The 19,438-nt window shown below is 44.9% G+C and overlaps 3 protein-coding genes across 3 annotated transcripts in view; 1 reads left to right on the top strand and 2 right to left on the bottom strand.

Moving 5' to 3' along the window:
* The window catches only part of T265_10297 (hypothetical protein), a gene marked incomplete at both ends in the record, with an annotated part of 75,229 nt that overhangs the window by 24,174 nt on the left and 31,617 nt on the right, over positions 1-19,438 (top strand). The window contains 4 exons of the mRNA XM_009176623.1: positions 2,667-2,733; positions 4,764-4,952; positions 7,549-7,626; positions 14,044-14,108. Coding sequence (XP_009174887.1) covers positions 2,667-2,733; positions 4,764-4,952; positions 7,549-7,626; positions 14,044-14,108 — 399 coding nt within the window. The remainder of the gene's footprint in view (positions 1-2,666; positions 2,734-4,763; positions 4,953-7,548; positions 7,627-14,043; positions 14,109-19,438) is intronic.
* On the bottom strand, positions 49-6,203 carry T265_10299 (hypothetical protein; the record flags this gene model as incomplete). The annotated part of the gene is made up of 2 exons (XM_009176625.1): positions 49-174; positions 6,135-6,203. The coding sequence occupies 2 exons, from the start codon at positions 6,201-6,203 to the stop codon at positions 49-51; spliced, it is 195 nt and encodes a 64-aa protein (XP_009174889.1).
* Positions 6,813-15,111, bottom strand: T265_10298 (hypothetical protein; the record flags this gene model as incomplete). Its single annotated transcript, XM_009176624.1, has 4 exons — positions 6,813-6,948; positions 10,556-10,664; positions 11,655-11,697; positions 15,028-15,111. The coding sequence occupies 4 exons, from the start codon at positions 15,109-15,111 to the stop codon at positions 6,813-6,815; spliced, it is 372 nt and encodes a 123-aa protein (XP_009174888.1).

Here is a 19,438-nt window from a genome sequence, read left to right as displayed (position 1 = left end):
CATGCAGCACACTCACTTGCCTGAGAACATCATTCATAAACGAGAGATTCAGCTGGGTTCCAGGTGAGTCTCTCGAAAGAACCAAATTAGTTTGCAGATGAGTGTATATTCGCTAATTTCGTGCAATTTGGTTTCAAGTAGAACATAAGGTTGACGGAAACCCGGGGACTGCGCCTACCTGATGAGCCCCAAGAAGGGCGAAACCGGTCGTCGGCTGTCGATGGATTTTCAGCAACGTTATGAGTAGTACATTGACTCTTTCAACTTTGCAGTACGCCTACTTTATACTAATTACTATCCCCTACCACCTGATATTGCTATCATAACCGGCATCTACATCTGTATTTCCTAAAAGACGCTTTGTCCTTTTTTCCTGGAACAAATATGGACACGGATTAATTTGGGCAATTTCGCGTATTAATAGTGCTCACACGGCTAATGAGTTGTTGGATGTACAGCAGATGTAGTGGTAACTTGGAGCTGTGGATTCTTTTTGACACCACATAATCTGACGAAAGCCCCGGGAATAGAAATATTGCCAGGTTGCGAAACCCTTGAGAACAGCAGTCAGAAATCTTTATGTGGGTCCGGATCGCGGACCGCTCAGTCACTTACTCGAGTCTTAACTTATCGTCTACGGGTTGCGGCTAACAGATTGAACTTTTGAACCCACCTCGGTGCCTTCCCTAAAGCTTGGGAGGTCAATGATTTTGGGTGTATGGTTATTACGTCCATTTAGCAAAGCATAGTGTGCTTCGTTCTACCACGGAATTTGCTTCACCCTTCTTTACACACATAACAGAACGAAAACATACGCTTCTCTGTAATATTCGGTGTGTAGCCGGCGTGGAACTCGGACGAAGTGCCGCCAGGTTGTCTAAACCTAGACAGGAGCAGTCAGAACGCTGGGTTTGGGTTCGAACCATGGACCTTGCGGTCAGCAGCTCCGTGCCGTAACCACTGAGCTATTTTGTGTTGTTCTTGTACTGGACTACATCAAGTATGGTTAGAGTATGTTCGAATGTTCGCCTAGTGAATTTAGTATTCTGAGAAACTTCCAGGCTGGTTAACGGGTTTTGATGTAAAGTCACGATAATTTGGCCCACTAAATTTAACCACCCAACGTTGTTTCGACGTTTGCATACTATGGCTTTGGTTCTCTGTACCGTAATGTCACCTAATCGCACAAATATCAAACGATAGAACTCGATCTTCCTTACTAGCACTCGAAAATCCTGTTATGGGCATACTAACTGAGACCTGAATTTCGCATTGTACTACTTTAGTGGTGATTGTTGATCAAGGCGCTCTGCTTGCATTGGGAAAGTGACTGGCGGATAATATTGTCTTGTGAATGGGTCAGCTGGCAAATGCTTTTTCTCAGGATTACAAATTACTCGACATTATTCGATATCCGCCGATATTTAACCGGCGGTTCGGATCAACCTATTCGTTTGTGCTCTGTCTGCTAATGCAGACTCACTTGTTTGATGGAGTTTCTTGAAAATTGTTCATTGACCCTTATCTGTGCACTGGTGAGTGACATAGATGGTGTTGGGCGAGATAAAAGTTCAGTGTGGTCATCCAACACTGGACAAGCCCCATATGCGCAGTATTGTTAACAATTATTGTAAGTTTATGTTTAGATGTATCTTCAGTTTGGACGTGTTTGGTAAAGCTGTTTATGTATTTTCCAAGGTCCTCGAATACACCATCACTTTTTGATCACTATTCAGGACACTATGCGTTCCCATTTCACTCATTTTGTAATGCGCCGTAGTGAAGATTGAACACATACCCAGCCAAACTGCTTTAAATATGAAAGATTTACAATAGCCTTGAAGACGATCTACTCTATTCAGTGAGTAATGTTTTAGTAAATCGTTGAACCTCGGTCTTATCAAGAAAAAATTGAATCGGTGCGACCCTTAGTCAGGGTGCACTTCACATTTTTACTCCTCAAATTCGCCTCGAAAATCAACCCACAAAATTCTCCCCTACCTAATGACCCTCCTCTTGGTGACTCCTCACTGTTGCGATCAAGCTGTTCCACTCCCGATTCTTTTGTGCTATGATTAGATCTCCCTGCGTTTTCTGAAGCTGTGATTTGAGGCAATGCGTTATGATCTTAGAACTACAGGATTGTTATATCTCAGCATGACGTGCGTACCCATTCCGTCGTACTTAGTGAACATGGTTCGTGGAGGACCAGCCAGCGGAATCAACATTGGTTTTGCTATGTCGTAAAAAGGACACTACCAGATGCACCCGCGCCACGCAAACTGACTATCCTTGATAGGGAAGTCATCGTCACCCTATAGACGATTCATCTTTCGAAATGAGTTAATGTATCGCATCCGCCTCACATCATCCGATAATGTGAGCTTTTTAGAAAGAGGTGATACAGGCTTCGGACTGGTCACGGTTGCTTTTCCTCTGGTGAGGTTGTCAGGTATCAGATTCATAAATCAAATGGCCGGATAGTCATACTGGCGAGCACCCATTTACCTCACTGTAGCCAGCGACTTTCTCTTGAGTTAACATGGTATAAATTCGAATTGTGGCTCCCTTAGTTCAACACGTGTTACAATATCGCTTTCTATTGCCTACAGCCTAACCGATTCTTTGTTCTCCATTTATACTGAACTGTACCGCTTCATTTATAGGTGTCGACAGTTGGTCTACGCCCTAACTTCAGCTCTCCTGGATATGAAACTTACTTCACCGGCAGTGGTATGTTGCAACGTTAACCCCTTGTCTTTTTGTCTAACCGCCTTTTTCCGTTCTGTCAATAGGTTTTGAGCTTGCTTCCTTACTCACGTGCAGCTTTTGTCTTGTAGGGTTTGGTTTTTGGATCGGTTGTATATTTTTACACATAATGACCAGCGGTACAGTGTAATAGGCTTCACATAGAACTTGCTGGGTTCACGCCATGATTTCAGCGCTATTACTTGCAGTTTTCAAGAAGGGGTCCTGCTGTATTCTCTCAATCACTATACCTCTGATTACCAAAAGTTGGGACCCATGTTCTGGGGTTCACCATAGAACGAATATGATATTACCAACCTTCCAAAGTTTACCACCGCATTGGACTGTGTGTCTAATTTAACTGAATAGGTCTTCTACACAGCAGCTTCTTCCTTTCACCGCTGATCTCTTCCGACTTGCACAAGTGCCAACCCGTATATCTGCTGGAGATACGGTGGTGCACGTGCTCCCGACCTTCTCCTTATCACAAATCCCTCTCTGTACACTTTCCGCTCTCTTACGGCCTCTCCTCTATCTTTGTCCGCCCCATTCACAATATTTTGAAATCACCCATCGCCAGACGGGGGTGACTCGAATGGCCGTGTCATCTGTATTTTAAGGCGACTTGATTTAATGAGTTTGACATATCCCAGCACTTGACTTGGATCTGACCGTATTTTGTCCGATAACTTTTGTGGACGATTACCAATTACTAGAATTGTGTTCAGCACTCGTGCCCCCGGAATGACAGTATTGTGTCCGAAGGTTCATAACGTTGGTTCCAAACGAATCCGATCGTACTTGGGAGGTGGTCGTAATATTTTTCTCTTCACAGCTGACAGAAACCAGTCATTCATCAAAAGATCGCACCACTTCTAAAACCAGCCTCAATGTGGATATCGCTAGGTTGGAATCAGCGAACTTCAACCCATTTAAAACCAACCTTATCAATCTTTTCCCCGCTTAGTAATCCCTGATAGTTCATATTCACTTGACATTTCTCTTTTACCCATCCCAGACCCATTCCGGGTACGTTTTTCTCGTATACTCTTTCTTCGTCCGTCCTCATCAAAGTACTCAGCCTTAGAGCTCGCAGCTCCCCGAATATCCTTTACCCATGTTCAATTTTTTTTATTTTTGCAACTCTTGGTGAATTGGGTGGAATGGCTACATGAAGGCAATGGCTGGTTTCGGAGAATGAGTGAAGCATTGAAAATGTTGAACTCTGAATAACGCCGGCCATGTTAGTCACGGCAGAGCAGACAAGAGAGGCTATGTCTCATGTGTTATCAGCTAACGATGGTCTGTCGATGAGATGGATGGATATACACTACCGGGGAATATTCTACGTTTCATTGCTTCCCAGGACGACCAGGCAATGGAATTTCATGAAATTTTCTGTATTCGCCGCCTCCTTCGACCTTTCTCTCTCCAAATCACCGGCTAACAGTCATTCGCTATCCTGGGTTTTCTTTTTTCCTCATCTTCGCTTTCCAAGGTTTTGTTCCACGGAGACTTCTTGGCCTTGGGGTTTACGCTTCTCTCTAATTGTCTTGTCTGGTGCAAAAATAAAGTGATGATGAAGTATACACATTCCTTTGGTTAATCACATTCGTAAAGTCATCGATAGGGATAATGGGACGAATCAAGATAATAATACCATACTCTCCCTATTTGAGAAGAGAGTTTTGGAATTGATCTCAGCTGTCGGATTCAAGTCCTTTCTGACGTTTGGAGAAGAACCATGTCCCCGCTGCAGAAATCTCACTGAAAGACCAAATTCCCAGGAACTGAAACATATGTGGAATAGGATATAACATTATCCCTAGCTCTGGAATGACAGGTTTCTTTGCGATCTATTATAAACAGTACTTTTGGGTGCCCTCAGTTGTCCTTACCTTCTAATATCGAACTTCCTTAACTTGCTTTCACTTGTCAGACTGAGAACCTGGTACTGTTGTCAGATTGTCCCAATTTGTTTGTTTCTCCCGATATTGTGTTTTCTCATCTTTCAGGATCTGTTGCGTGCACCAACTCGATTGCGGTTGCTGCAGCAGAGGTTGATTACGCGTCCGGTTCAACTTGAAAAGCACGTGATCAGATATCTACCTACAAAGTCCCCAATGCCACATCTGGATGATTTTCCGCGAATGAAGTGGTTGTACAAAACGGGAAGAAATCACCTTTATTACCAAGGCGGTTTGGTAAGCAGTGTTTGTCCTTTTTGATCGGACATTATCACGCTACGGTCTTAAACTCACAGCTGCTTACCCCTACCTCCTTGGCAAACGAAACTGTGGCAATCATAACCATTGTACAACGGGTATGCGGCTTTTCACAGCTAAGGGTCAGCATTTGTCAAATCGTCGGTACCAGATATGCTTTCTGCTTCGTCCGGTTCCAGAAACGACTGTAGTAGAATACGGTGGTTTATGATTATAGTGATTGTAGTTGGAAAGCCAAACCTGCTACGTTGTTGTAGTGGTCGGGTTTATTGGTCGCGAAGACTCTGAGGGCTATACTGACTGGAATATTTGTTCCTTCGGAGTTAACCTTTTCAAGTAGTCCAACGGTGAGCTGACAGACGAAGAGCAACAAGCATTCATAGTATGAGTAATCATATTATCGGGCGGTCTGGAGGTAGAGTCGTAGTCGTATTCTGCGGCTAGAGTGTGATAGTAGTCAGCTGCAAGTAATCGGCACTTGCCGCTTTACGGAATTAGCGAAGTTGATTTCCTGTGAAAGGACGGATTAGAAAAGGTCAATCCTACATCCGTACGAGTTGATTGGCCGTAGCCGAAATAGATCCAAAAATAAAAATCTCGTTCCGGCTGAAAACGCAACCGCTTTGTGAAGCAGCATGAAGAGCGGGGCATCTATTCTTTACTTTGTGCATTTCCAACTACCCATGGGGACCTTTGTCTTTGGCCTCTAAAAGGTTCCTTCAAAGAAACTCTGCAACTCCTTGTCTTGCTGGTTAGATCAGAACGTTGAAACTCCAAGTAGATAACTAAAAACCTGCATCCTGAACATCTGCCGATGCATGACTGTTCAAAACTCCGATCAGACACGAAGGCACCCTGTTCACTGAGGAGCATCGCTCGACATTTTAGGTTTGAAACCTGAAACAGAAACCTAGACCATAGTGACAGTAGTGGACAGTGGACAGCACTTGCCTCCAATGCACTCAAACGATTAAGTATCGACATATAGACGTTAGTCGTGTCAAGAATGGCAAAAGAGGGAAAACTCTTCAAAGCTCGAGCCCGGTGCACCAATGGCACGGAATGAGCTTGCACTACCCATAAGCTTTATTTCAGTAATCGCCCCTGAGCCAAAATGCAAAATTGTCGAAGTTGATGGATGGAACGGCTCTGCTTTCACACGCGTATTTCTGACGCAAGGAAGAGTGATAACCTGGCCTGCACGATGGCATGATCAGAGTCAAGTTGCATACCCCAGAAGGAACGATAATCTTTAATCTATTCATCGGTAACTGTTAGCCATGTGGTTCGTTTGAGTCCACTGCTCTCTTGTGGTAGGTGGATTCCAAGCGTTTGTGTCGGAAGTTCGTGCTGGCCAGGAACAGACGATGATATGCACACAACTGAAGAAGCCGCTATCCATTATCCGTACGCTCACCATCGACTCCAAGTCGACCGCCTAACTGTGCCTCTTCCGAACTTAGTCATCCAACTTGGGCATTCACATCACCCGTCCTTCTTTCCAACTGAAGTAGTCATAACAGATCTTGATAAAACTCGTCCTTCTCAGTTTCGTAATTGCTGTTGGAGCACATGCTCATACGGCAAATAAACACTGTTTACCATATCAAGTTGCACAAAACGTTCACCATTAACATCATACTTTTCGTTTTGAGGAAACATACCACCATGGCTGGTCTACGATGACCTGAGATGTCCTACCAATCCATTGAAACCTCCTGCTATTATGAATGTATCCCAGCCCTTCGTAGTGGATAAGAGCTCTCGATAGACGTGTCATTCAGTGAATCGGAGCTATAGTTTAGTGGTGCATTAATTGACGTGACAATCCGAAAACATTCAGAATTTCTGTCTGTGCGAGTTTCCACCGAAGTAGAGTTTCAGACACCACAGAGTCGACCGTTTACAGGAATCTATTCGAGCAGTGAAGTTTCGTCTCAGGAATTTAGGGCTATGTTCACACAGGTGCAATCGGCTGCAGGATGATTAGGATCCTCAGCCAAAGCGTTTAACTCAGAAGCCTGACCTTCAGGCAGCAGCTGTTGGTGTGTGACTATATGAGTAACCGAAATTCTAAGGCACAAATCGCCACATTTGTTTCAACCCCAAACCCGGAGGATCAGATGATTGTATTTGTCAGACCTCGATCGGTTGACCAATCCAGTAGGAGACTCAGTGGATGTTGAATGGGAATCTTGTAGTACAGCGCAGTAGGTTACTAAGGTGCACAAAACGATAAGGCTCGTTCTATGTGTTGTTGAATTGGCTGGACTGAGGTCATTAAAAGGTTTTCCAATCTAACTTTAGTCACAGGCCACTATAATGCCTACTCGGTCACTTTCGTTATGTAACTAGTTTTCTGTCTGTTTGTTCACCATACTTTCCTGAAGCGCTCCTGTTCGTTGTTAGCCACCGGATAGTCTTGTCAATTTACTCATTTATAGTTCAGTTTGTGCGACATCTGCACTAACCTTCGTGGTCTTCAAATGATTCTCAACTCTTGCAGTCTGTTAGCGAAGTCTAAGTCCCATTTTTAGAGTACTATTCCTTGATATTTTCTTCTCGCATCATCTAGCCACCCGAAGGTGCGTATGTAAAACTTGGTCCGTTTTTTCATGACCCCAGCCAGCGTGTGCTGATCATGGCGCGACATGTAAGTTGTCTTATTGATTTCCCCTCGTCGTATTTTTTTCTTGCATTTGCCGCGTAAAAAGAATGGCCTATTTGTCGGCAGCGTCCACCGAAAAAACCCCATTTGAACCCAAGCGGAGACGAAAATAAATTCGAAATGCGATTCATTGTGTGAATTGCTTTGCATCCATTTACCCCGTCGCATCTGTGCACACCGATTATCAACTCCCAATAGCCTGAGGTATCGCTCAGTATCTTACAGATTGGTCAGCATAGGAATGAACGCTTATGAAATTTATACCTTCATTTGAGCGATTCACTAGTCCGTTAATCCTGATATTTTTTGGAATACGATGTTCTCTTCAGGTAACTAACTATTTGATCACGCAAACGACAGACAATAGGGCGTTTTCCTCTCATATATGATAAGCAAATCAACAGAGAATGTAAGTGACGATGTGGTCTGGAATTTCCACTTCGATAGTGCTGCAGATGAGCTGAAACCCGGGATCTTGGATGACGAATCGACATGTGCAGCACCTCGGAGAAAAAGTTAAGTAGACGGTGTTGCTTCTGATCCATAGAATACATCTGAACCGGTAAACGAGCACCAGGTACACCAGTTAAGTTCGACTGCAGCCCCCGGGTACAGCTCTTTAGTCACTCGATTGAGTAAAACACAATATCTCGCTAGTTTCGCGCGGCCTAATTGTGACGTCAAATAAATATCCTCACACTTGTAAATATTTATCCATTCCATCTGGCTGTTGATCAGGTGACAGTTGGTCTGTTCGCTGCAACTGATTTGCAAACGTTTCGTCAGCATGCGAGGGGATATCGTGAACCATACACTGACGACGTCCCCTCATATGGTGGCGAAACGTTTGTAAGCCAATTGTCAGGCTCGGGAACCAACTGCCACCTGATCAACATCCAGTTAGAATTCAAGTAGGATATCATAAATGAGGGATTCAATTGAGTCTCTTGTGAAAACCAAATTGATTTGCAAATGAGTTTATCTCTCGAAAACAGTCCAATTTGGGTTCAAGTAGTACCTAAGATTGACGGAAACTCGGGGACTGCGCACACCTGATCAGCCACAAGAAGAGCAAAACCGGTCGTGGGCTATCAAAGAGTTTTCAGCAACCTTGTGAGTAGTTTCTTTTATGAAAACATCCAATCAACTTACCAAAGCACCAGTATTTAGGCATATTACCAAACACTCGTCTTTACGTCAGTGTTCGTTCGTATTCAACTTTAAGATGGCTATTCAATTAGTGCGAGTGGTTGCAGAGTCGGATAACTGTTCTTAGTTCCATACGCTCGTGTAAGATCACCTGAGGAAACGAATCTGTGGTCGGTCGGCTGTCAGTCGCCACAAATTTCATCTCCCAGCTTACCTATCTCCTTTTTACTTTGACTTTTGGTCAAGTTTATTGATGTTAATACTTTATCCCCTGTGGTAAGTTCGATTTCAAAATCCTGTTACGTTTCATGCCGTTTCGCGCTTTCGGTTTGTAATTACCTAGCCTCACCCATTCTGTTTTACAATCGATCCAAGGGGTGCGGATATCGTTTATATGGGCCCAATATTATTACTCCGAATGCTTCTGCTAACGCTGATGTTTGAATTTATTGCTTGTACCACACTAGACCTAACATGATAACAGCATCACCTATACACTTACGAGTGAGTTGGCAATGATACTGTGCTCGAACGTTGTTGGCCCAATTAGTTTTTCGGCTACCGGTTTGTCCACTGAGTTCAATACATTTGTTGCAAACGTCTCTTCGTCCATCAAAAACGGAAGTTTAGTGTGCCCGTATGCCTTTAATCCCAAAACAACGTGTTGCTATTCGGCAAACCACAAAACACACTGAACCTTTCGCCTATTAGTAAAGTGAACAAATATTTAACTGGTGACGAGGGGTATCTAGGCGCCCAGTCTGAGCTCTAAAGAAAGGCAATTCAATTCAAAGTACGCCTGTGATTTTTCTACAGTCGGTTCAATTGTCTAATATATATTTGTGATTAAAGTGTTGAGGTGGCCTGCTTTAAAGAGATTTTTGGGCTTGTCTGTTTAGCATAGAGGTCAGTGTGGTTTAACCGATTGGTCTGGGGACGGGGGACCGTAAGTTCATCAAGTGAAACCAGGTACGGCCTAATGTACCGATCAGTTTGGTCTTTGCCGAATGATAAGGTGAACCTCACAGTAAGGAAGCGTTTAACGTTCGCTCACAAGACAGATATTGTGGAAAAGCTGGCAAACCCGAAGTCACTCAGAATTCTGTTTCCCATATCGTTTGTCGCATACCCATTCTGAATGTCATTTCTCGCAAAGAACTGCCTCAATGGCACATTAAAAATGGCTCAATATTAAGCGAATTGCATATCAAAAATAACAACGATCATGGTGAGATCCGTTTCACTGTGCTGTGTAAAAAATCAATGCGGCCTGCTACAAATATGGGCATTACAACATCCAAACGATGGTTCTAATATTGGAAGGAAAGGCATGAATGTCTACAAGCTCAATGTGTTGACTATTGTTGTCGATGTTTAAATCATTTCTCATATATGTTAAAAGCGGTGGGATTGTCAGCTACGAATTCTTGATAAATTTTGCAAAACTGCCGTCACTGCATTAGTCAGCTATGATATCAATGTCCATAAAAGTACACCATATGAGAGAGGGCATAGGTAAACTACTAGGAAAAGCATGCTTAAAGATCGAACAATTCAACTCTGTGGAAGTGTGGAGGGTTGATAGTCAGAGATGTTCTACTAACCAAGAAGCAATTACCAAGCTAGTTCGGTGGCGTTAATTCAACACATCTATTCTGTACCCACGAGTGTTCCCAAAAATGCCCGGAAGACAACTTTTCTGCCCTAGGATTGGTTGATCCGTGGGGGCGGGATTGCTCAGAGATTGGAGTGTGAATTTACTGACCGGAAGGTCCGTGGTTCGAACCCGACCGCTGCATTTCGACTTCCGTTGTCCATGATTGCACAGCCTGTCAGTATCCCAGTCCTCGTGCTTCCTTCGAGGGACATGGAAGCTTCGTCCATGTGTAACGATACATGTTTTCAGGAAAGTGGGGTTGATGTCGCATAGCTCGCGTCGGAACGGCGATCAGAATTTGGATGAATTGAAATTTTACTTCAAGAGGAGATACAGACCGACCTTATCCTCAATCAAGTGAACCCGAATAGGATAACCTAATCCTTGCTAATATGCTTCGGGTTCTATAGAAATAATATCGCAGCTTCACACAAATAAACGGACGTCTCTCTTGACGTAGAGGGAAATGATACTGAGAGCAGCATGGACCCAACTCCCGTGATTCATCAGAAACACAGCCTTTTGTAAGCCGTTATAAGGTAATGTCCCAATGTGCCCTGTCCTGAAATCTTCGGTCAGCCAAACACTCGAGCGTGCAATCGTTGACTGAAATTCGGAAGCCAATTGGTAATAAATCATACCAATATAACAGCAGAGATACTCTTCAGTTTTTAAATAAAATCAAGGATTAACCATCTAACAACTCAACCATGTTTCACTCAATGTGACGTCCCTATTCAGTGTTCACAGTGTCTCGCTAGTGTACACAGCTGGTTGCCTATGTGAGTGTAAAGTATCGCAGCACTGATAAAGTGATTAGAACAAATAGAAGCCAATTGTAATAAATCATACCAATATAACAGCAGAGATACTCTTCAGTTTTTAAATAAAATCAAGGATTAACCATCTAACAACTCAACCATGTTTCACTCAATGTGACGTCCCTATTCAGTGTTCACAGTGTCTCGCTAGTGTACACAGCTGGTTGCCTATGTGAGTGTAAAGTATCGCAGCACTGATAAAGTGATTAGAACAAATAATGGACAAAATGAGATTACGGTTTATGGCAACGAGAAAACTCACCAACGAATGTCCAACAAGTAGAACTGATTCAGGAGGATTCACCTTACCGCGGTACGGTGAACCCTAAAAGGCACAATCCAGATGAGGCACGGATGAAGAACGAACGATCACAGTGAATACTTACTGGACTGATTCTCCACTGCATCTCCACTCAGCGTGGTGACATCCTGAATAGAGGGGAGAATAATAACGAAATATGACTCACACTGTAAGATTCGCCTAATTACAGCACATCTAAACACGTAGGAGTTCGAGTGAAATGAAGACAAACTGAGCAAGTATTTACACAAGTCAGGTAATTCACGCCTTCGTCTTCTGCGAGAACAACTACTTAGAGTGCTTGACATAGATTGATTAATATCCTGGAAACTCAGGATGCCCTTCTTGTATCCTTACGTGCTTCACCAATGAGTCGGCTTATTTTTCTTACCCCGTCTCTCGATAGTACAACAAACACAACTTACCTAAACATGATTTCATTTTGGTGGCAATAAATCGAAGTGCTTTGTGGGTGATCAAGACGCCTCTCGCACATTGGATTAATTTTCCTTGCATTTCGGAAGTGAGGTATTGTTACATATGAAGATGCGAAGCTGGCGACACGATGTGTGTGATGCATTCGGTTGCGGTCGATCTACCAAAGTTCGTAACACCTTACTACTGGCAAAAGAAGGACAGAAAACAAGTTAAGAATGTTTGGCAGAAGGCTGCTGTCACATTGCAGACATACACACTAACCGGTTGTAGTACCGGCTTCTATGTTCATCGGTTCCTGCGCACGACGTTGGAGTCAAACGGTAATTGTAGTCCTCATTGAACAGTTAGGTACACTCGCGAGTGTAAATGCGTGGAACACACACACAATCCAAAGAGGAGCCGCTATATGCTACTAATATGAGTCGTTGGTTTCATCGAGTAGCGCCCGAAGCTAAGAGTGAAGAGTAGAGAGCGAGACGCAGTAAATGCAGCGGAGCGTCTCCCAAAATAGTCCCCTGGGCCCCGTCAGGCCGTGCGTTGTTATTTCGGAAGTAATCGAATGAAACTTACTGCGCGAAGTTATTAATAATTCGCTGGATTTTATGCGACAACCTCACGAAGTCGTAGGTGCATGGTTGACTGGCATCAGTTTCCGAATTGGCTGCTCACTTCGACTGAAGGGGATAAATCTTGCCGTGTTTTGAAGGTTTCTGTGGCTCTATGGACCACTGAAACGTGTTCTGCGATGCACTTTTACCTGGGTTTCGGAGAACCTCCACTGTCCGCTTCGCCATCACGAGATATCAAAGGGATGAATGGTCAGCATCCCCGCAGGACACTTGGGGAACTTTTGGAAAGCTCTCAATACATTCCCACAGTTTTGTGAGTACTGAGACTGCGAGATGTTCAATTTGGTCCGTGCAATCCATTCTCGGCCGGATTCCTGTCAGTCTTCACGTTCTGTTGTGAGATGGTTGCCTGGCTATTATTTGACTGGATGCAAAACTCTGCGAGTACCTTTTTAAAAATCGTAACCGTCGATTCGCTTCACTTTGTTGGGACGGTCTTTTCCCTTAGGTAGAAGCAAATCACTCAAGCGATTATGGATTTCACTCTCCTCTTCAAACAGGGAGCGTGGGAAGTCGTTCGCGAGATGAACTGAGCGGTACTTGGTTGAAGAAATCCACTCAATTTTTTGCTGTTGTTATTTACGCTGTACTTCAAGCAGAACACCCAGTTTCTTACAAGTTTGCGTTCAGTCTATCTATATTAGAAGACTGTTTCGCTGTAAAGGACTGTAAGAGATAGTTCTGATAAATTTGCTTCAGCTTATGGTGTGAGAGATTTCAATCTGAAGGCGAGATGTGCCAACGGGACGCGCCAAGAAGAGAAGCAACGGGGAAGCGTTCGATCTGAATCCACCTACGTGATTTAAAACCAGTGATAGCCAGTAATTGGCCCACCCACCTATAGCTAATAGCTTTTCCGTGTTTGAAGGTGGCTTGCATTTGAGGGGTAGTATGTAATCAGGGGGTTTCCGTTTCGGAATTCAGTGCTGCGCAGGAATAGTCTGCCTTTAACTACAGCTGGCGAGAAAACGAGTAAGATCTTTTGCTCAAAATCGTGTGTGGGCCGACATAAGACCGTTAGGTTAGTCTAGAAATTTGAGCATATTGGTTCACCAGTACAGCGCAATGTATTGCGGGGGTACACAGACCATGGTACCATCGTCTGCACATTATGGGTTGCAAATCGCTATTAGAACAGCCTCAGAAAGTCGATCCTCCGAGTATAGTGATTTCTTGTTTGGGCCAAAGATTCACTCTTCAGTTGCGCACACGAGGTTATGCTACCTCTCTTACTCTAGTCCCTAAGCCCATGACTGGTGTCACTGACCAATTATATATAGCCCCCTGTTTTTTGCTTGTTATAAGTTAAACCTGTCTAATTCTCACCTCATGTTTTTTATTTTTATCTGTCGAGTTTGCAACAGGTATACTGCATATCGTTCTTACCATGAAAATCTTGTGTTTCAGATGCAGTCACCATCGACCTTTCTCTGCCGGTCTTCAACTGATGCAGCAGTGGATGAAACCCCATGGTTAGTTCATGGAATTATTATCATCGATGTCCTTGTGAAACTACCAAAGTGCTAGGTGACCTGGTTCACCTGGTTCTCGGTAACAGCCACTTTCTCTTATCTACAACTGTTAGCGGTCGTAACATGCGCCATTATCTTGTGGTAGCTCACTCAAGATTCGTTGGTATTTAAACGTATCAACCAATGGACACTGGGAGTCTCAGTAGACCGAAATGCTCCATGGTAAAGGCGGTCCACTGAACTACACACTACACTGGTGCTCTGGAGATCTGAACAGTCACCCAAATGCACCAGTATAACATTAGACACACCAAACCATCAAGGTGAAAGACCCGATTGAAACTTTGTCGAAGCCTTGCCATCTATTCCTAATGACTTTTCTTCGTGGGGTTTCACGTGACCGTTATTGGGACAAGAGTAGCTCCCTTTGATGTTTCTAATTCATCTGTGTACTTAATTAATATCAACAGAATATTCAGATGAGCCCCGAGTCAAGCTTCCCTATTTTTCCAACCGACTCTGCAGCATTTCGAGATTCAGCTGGGCCCTTCTCACCGATGTCCGCTTATTTTCCTTTCAGTGTTATTCGTAAGTTTTATGTATACTCACAGGGAGGAGTAGACTAATCCCTCGGGTTGTGCGGATTTGTTTCCTCAAAGAGGATTGAAGTGATAAAAAAACTCTATTTCACCGTACTCTCTCCTTTGAATTCTTGGTTTTATATGCAGGTGGAGGATTTCGGTTGTGAAAGAATATCAATAAATATCTTTAATGTTCTTTTTCATCCCCCTGTTTCTGAACTTTACATTGGTACCAGTGGCTAGTCTTTTCGTTCAAGTAATGTAGATGATTACATTGTCACTATCCACTCTATATAGCTTTTCTCTGAAAGAAGCGACCGATTTGTCTGTCCCGGCACAGGCGGGTCACGGGGACCCCATCCTGGGAGGCGTGCAACACCCAAACTCTTTGTGATCTCTTTCACGCCTTTCTTCCAAGTCATTAGCTGTCCGCCTTTCACTGCAAGTACTCTCTCTGAAAATGGGCACTACTGTCGATTCACCGCAGCTGTTTGGGACGGTCTCCTACCAGATAGACCCAAACAGGTTAGACAGGCACTGGCTGAGGAGTCCACCGCCATCCTGGAAAAGAGCAGGTGGAAGTTCGTCAGGACCAGCACGATGGCGCTTGAGTAGAGAAATATATATAGACACTTTTGAAACTGAAGGTAGCTCCATATTTACGGCCCACCTTCATGTTGAAGGCCAGGATTCTGGATTGGATTTAGCAGGTGGCCAGCTGAATAGCTGTTCGAAGTACTGTGCCCACCGGTCCAAACGTTCTGCTCTGCTGTATATCAGGAAGCCATTTTGGTTTCTGATTATTTCACTGACAAGAGGTTTTCGGTGACCAGTCGAGCGAATCAAGTGGAACAGCTTGCGCAAGTTCTCAGCATTCTTTGCCTCTTGCATTTCTTCGGCCTTTCGGGTCCACCAGTTTCTCGGTCTGCGCGGACACTCAGTTTCACCTGGCATCGGATGATGTGCCGAGTGAACTTGTGGTGGTGACCAGGTAGGATCTGTCTCCGGGTCTCCAGCAAAGACACAGTCCTATCTGAACTCCAATGCTTTGATGAGATTTGCTGGGTTGTATCGCAAACAGACGTTCCGACTTTGAATAGCTCTTTGAGTATTTTTCCCAGAGGCCGTTTATATCCGATACAATACCTTCCAGCAGGTATTGAGGAGCCGGCTCGGACAGTTTCGTTTGACTTCTGGGTCCACTAGCTTCTCAATGGCTAGGCGAAGTTTGCGTGCATTTGAAAAGCTGCAGCTTACAAGTGCATGGTGGGAGTCCACGCTGGTGTTTCAAACGCAGCGGCAAGCGGTGATCAACCCTCGCCACCGATAACTGACGGCGATGTGGTCTATTTGGATTCTGCGCTGGTTTGTTGGTGGGCACCAAGTTGTCAAGCTATTTCCGCTGTTCCGGAAATTCGTACTGCAAAGGAACAGCCTGTGATCGGCACATCTGAAGTAACCGGTCTCCGTTGTCCGTGTGTCTCGTACGACCACCCAATCGGGCCTCAGCAGCGCTTAGTCAACCTACCTAGACGTTCATATCACCAGCAACCACAACGATATCTGAGCTTTTAGCCTGCTGTAGAAGGGCACCTAGGAAAGGGCGTCATAGAAACTGTCCTTGGCAGATTCAGAGCTACAGTCAGTTGGGGCGTAAGCAGACACAATAAACAAAGTTCAATGAACCACACTTCCTCTAGATTTTCTCAGATGTTGCCAAACGAACCGCACAGAGGCGACTATCAACGGGTATCCAATCAAGCAGAGCCGCTTCCGCTCGTTCGGTCAATACAATACCCACCCCAGCATATCCAGCTGCAGCGGCCTCTGCATCACCAGAGGTGCGCAGCCGGAACCTGGAAGAGAGCTAGGGGGCAGTCAGTTTGGTCACAGTACTTGCTCCCTGCATTCTTGTCCCTGGCAGACAACATACATCGATGCAGAGGGGATCCAGCGTACGAGCAAGAGCCACTTGTTGCCCTGCTTGCTTCACTGTGTGACCAGTGAAGGCGCCCAGTTAGACAGGCTTTCGGGGTTTGAAAACAGACTTCGAATTCTCAAGGGATGTGACTGAACTCGGACGTACAGAAGCTGCAGCTGAGTATGATGCAGGGCGAGCGAAACGGTCAATCCTAGAGCTGGGACCTGCGGATAAAGTATTCACATTTGGGCGGGGGAGGGTAAAAGACGGAAAACATGAAGCTGCAAGAAGGGAGGCGTCAGCAGTAGCATGTTTTCGCTCACCCACCCAAGTAAGGCGACCCGGCTGATGGCACCACGAGACGGCCAATGTAGTATGAGAGTATTGTTATCTGTAAATGTCATGGTGGTAGTGCGTATTAAACACAGTGCTTTGTTAACTGTTAACTCTTGTTATGAATTATATTCTACTCTATCTGGACTAGGTGGGTGGAAGTTCACTTTTAACTGACGTGTCTTGTAAATGTGGTCATCCACCACATCCTGTGCTACTACAGCTTACCCTCCTTACGAAGTACTACGACTGAGCGATGAAGCATTCCTGACTTCCAAGTGGGAATAGCTGGTCTACAAGAACCTACAAACAGGAGGCCTACGAATTCTTTTTCAGTAGAGAACAATTGTTTCGAATATTATTTGATCATTTACTACGCACAGATTTCAATCACTTCTTGTAGATCACCTCGAACAATACCTGGCGATTCAATGTCGTCACGAAGAGACTGAACCTTACCGTGGTTTTGACGATTTGTGTACCGATTGAGCTAGACTGGGGGTGTCCGTGTGACATTCGCATTCTCTCATACCAGGTCAGTCAATGGCTAGAGGTTTGACCAACATATTTACACATCCTTTCAGGTCGGGTTTTGGATCATGTGGTGACTTTCTCTGTACTTTCTCTGACTTCCTCTGAACTTGCATTTCCCACCAAACATCGCTGTCTTGCGACCAGGCTTTCGGTTGAGAACTCTAATCGTTCTGCTGTTCAGGTGTGGGCCAGCCCACATGGAACCATGAATTCCTCGCAGAAAAGTAATCCCATGCCACATCGAGCGCTGCGTGGTGCCATCAGCCGGGTCGATCTACTTGCTGCGTGCTGTAGGGCGGGTAAGCGAAAACAGGCTACTTTCGAACCCCATCTTCTTCCTCTTTCACATACTTTTTATTCTCTCTCCCCACCGCACTGACAACTCTCTTTGTAGGTCCAGCACTTAGGACTGATGATTACGTTTGTCCTGCAACAGTTTTGCACGCAACATCTGAGCATCCTTCGGCGCTGCCATCCTCAAGGCATCTCGAAATCAATCCACAAGCCTTAACGCTTAGCCTGTTTGACTGTTTTCAATGTTCGCGCTCTGAAGCAAGCAAAACAACAAGCTGTTCTTGCCTTCACACTGGACTCGCTTGACATTGTGCTGTTTATCAGGAATAAGGTTTCCAAGATGCAAGCGCAGTGGTTGAGTTAACTATGCCATCGCTTTCCACTCGCTTCCGGCTAAGCTCCGGTGATTTGGAGGCCGCCTCGGCAGAATGTGAAAGGGCTACTATCTTCCCCAAATCCCCGTTCAGAAGGATCTTTGCTTTACTGGATACTCGTTAATATTTGCTTCTGTGCGGTTCGTTTGGCAACGTCTGTGAAGAACTTTTGCAAGCGGGAATTTGAAAACTATCTGTTCGTCGTGTCTGTTCACGCCCCAGCCGATTGTAACTTTGACACTATCAACGACAGGTTTTATGATGCCTTGAATGCCCTGTTGAGCTGACCTAAATGTTCAGATGTCGTTGTGGCTCCGGCACCAACCGACAGGCTTAGCGCATCTGAGACTCAGTTAGCTGGTCGACATGCATCGGACTCGTTACATCCGGAAAGTCGTGAACGATTGCTTCAGTTGTGTGCTGACTGCAAGCTGTTTTCATGCAACATTAACTTCCGAAGTAGCCGAAGTCGTCTGGCCACATGATGTCCTCCTTCGGCTTGGAACTCAAATTGATCACATCTTTATCAATTGGCGGTGGCGCGGATCAATAATTGGGAACGAGATGAACCAAATGGTTAGAGCGCGAGTTTACTGACCGGAAGTTCCGTGGTTCAAACCCGACTTCTGCCCCTCGACTTCCCCTGTCCAGGCTTGGGCAATCTGGCAGTATCCCAGCCCTCGTGTCTCTATGTGGCATGGCAGCTACGCGCCGAAAGGGTGCTACAGCTGAATGAACGGATCAATAACTGCCGCTCGTTCTGGAACACATTCGTTGATTCTGATCACGCGCTCGCCCGCAGTTGCTCCTCTCTTCGTTTTCCAGGGCAGTGTAGGCTGCGGACAGATAGCTTAGAAATTGAGAGACCGACAGATGTGAATGTTAGGTGAATTTATCGCAGTCGTTTTCTTGAGTCTTTTTCAACGGCCATACAATCTGTTGTGATTTCATACTGGAATAAGATCACCAACTCTTTGCACAGTGCTGAGACTTTTGCCTTTGGCACGGTGCTACAATGCCCGCTCAAGCACTACATATCAGACCAAACAGTGTTACTGCTTGAATCTCGAAAAAATGTTCCCTTCGATCTTGAACATGATTCAACCCGACGAATTATCATAATTCAAATGAAATTGGGCGTGCGAGCCAACCATGAAATCTGGTGGACAGGGAAAGCCAAGGAAATGGAAGAGGCCCAAAAAGCCGGGAATTCCCGAAAACCATTTCAAAAACTCGGTTAACCGGTCTGTTTTTGACACGCTTTCCCATCAAGGAACGTTTCGCAAGTTTGTG

This window comes from Opisthorchis viverrini (genome assembly GCF_000715545.1).
Source record: "Opisthorchis viverrini unplaced genomic scaffold opera_v5_350, whole genome shotgun sequence".
Taxonomy (NCBI): domain Eukaryota; kingdom Metazoa; phylum Platyhelminthes; class Trematoda; order Opisthorchiida; family Opisthorchiidae; genus Opisthorchis; species Opisthorchis viverrini.
The sequence above is the reverse complement of the archived record's forward strand: the minus strand, read 5'-3'. Positions and strand labels throughout refer to the sequence as shown.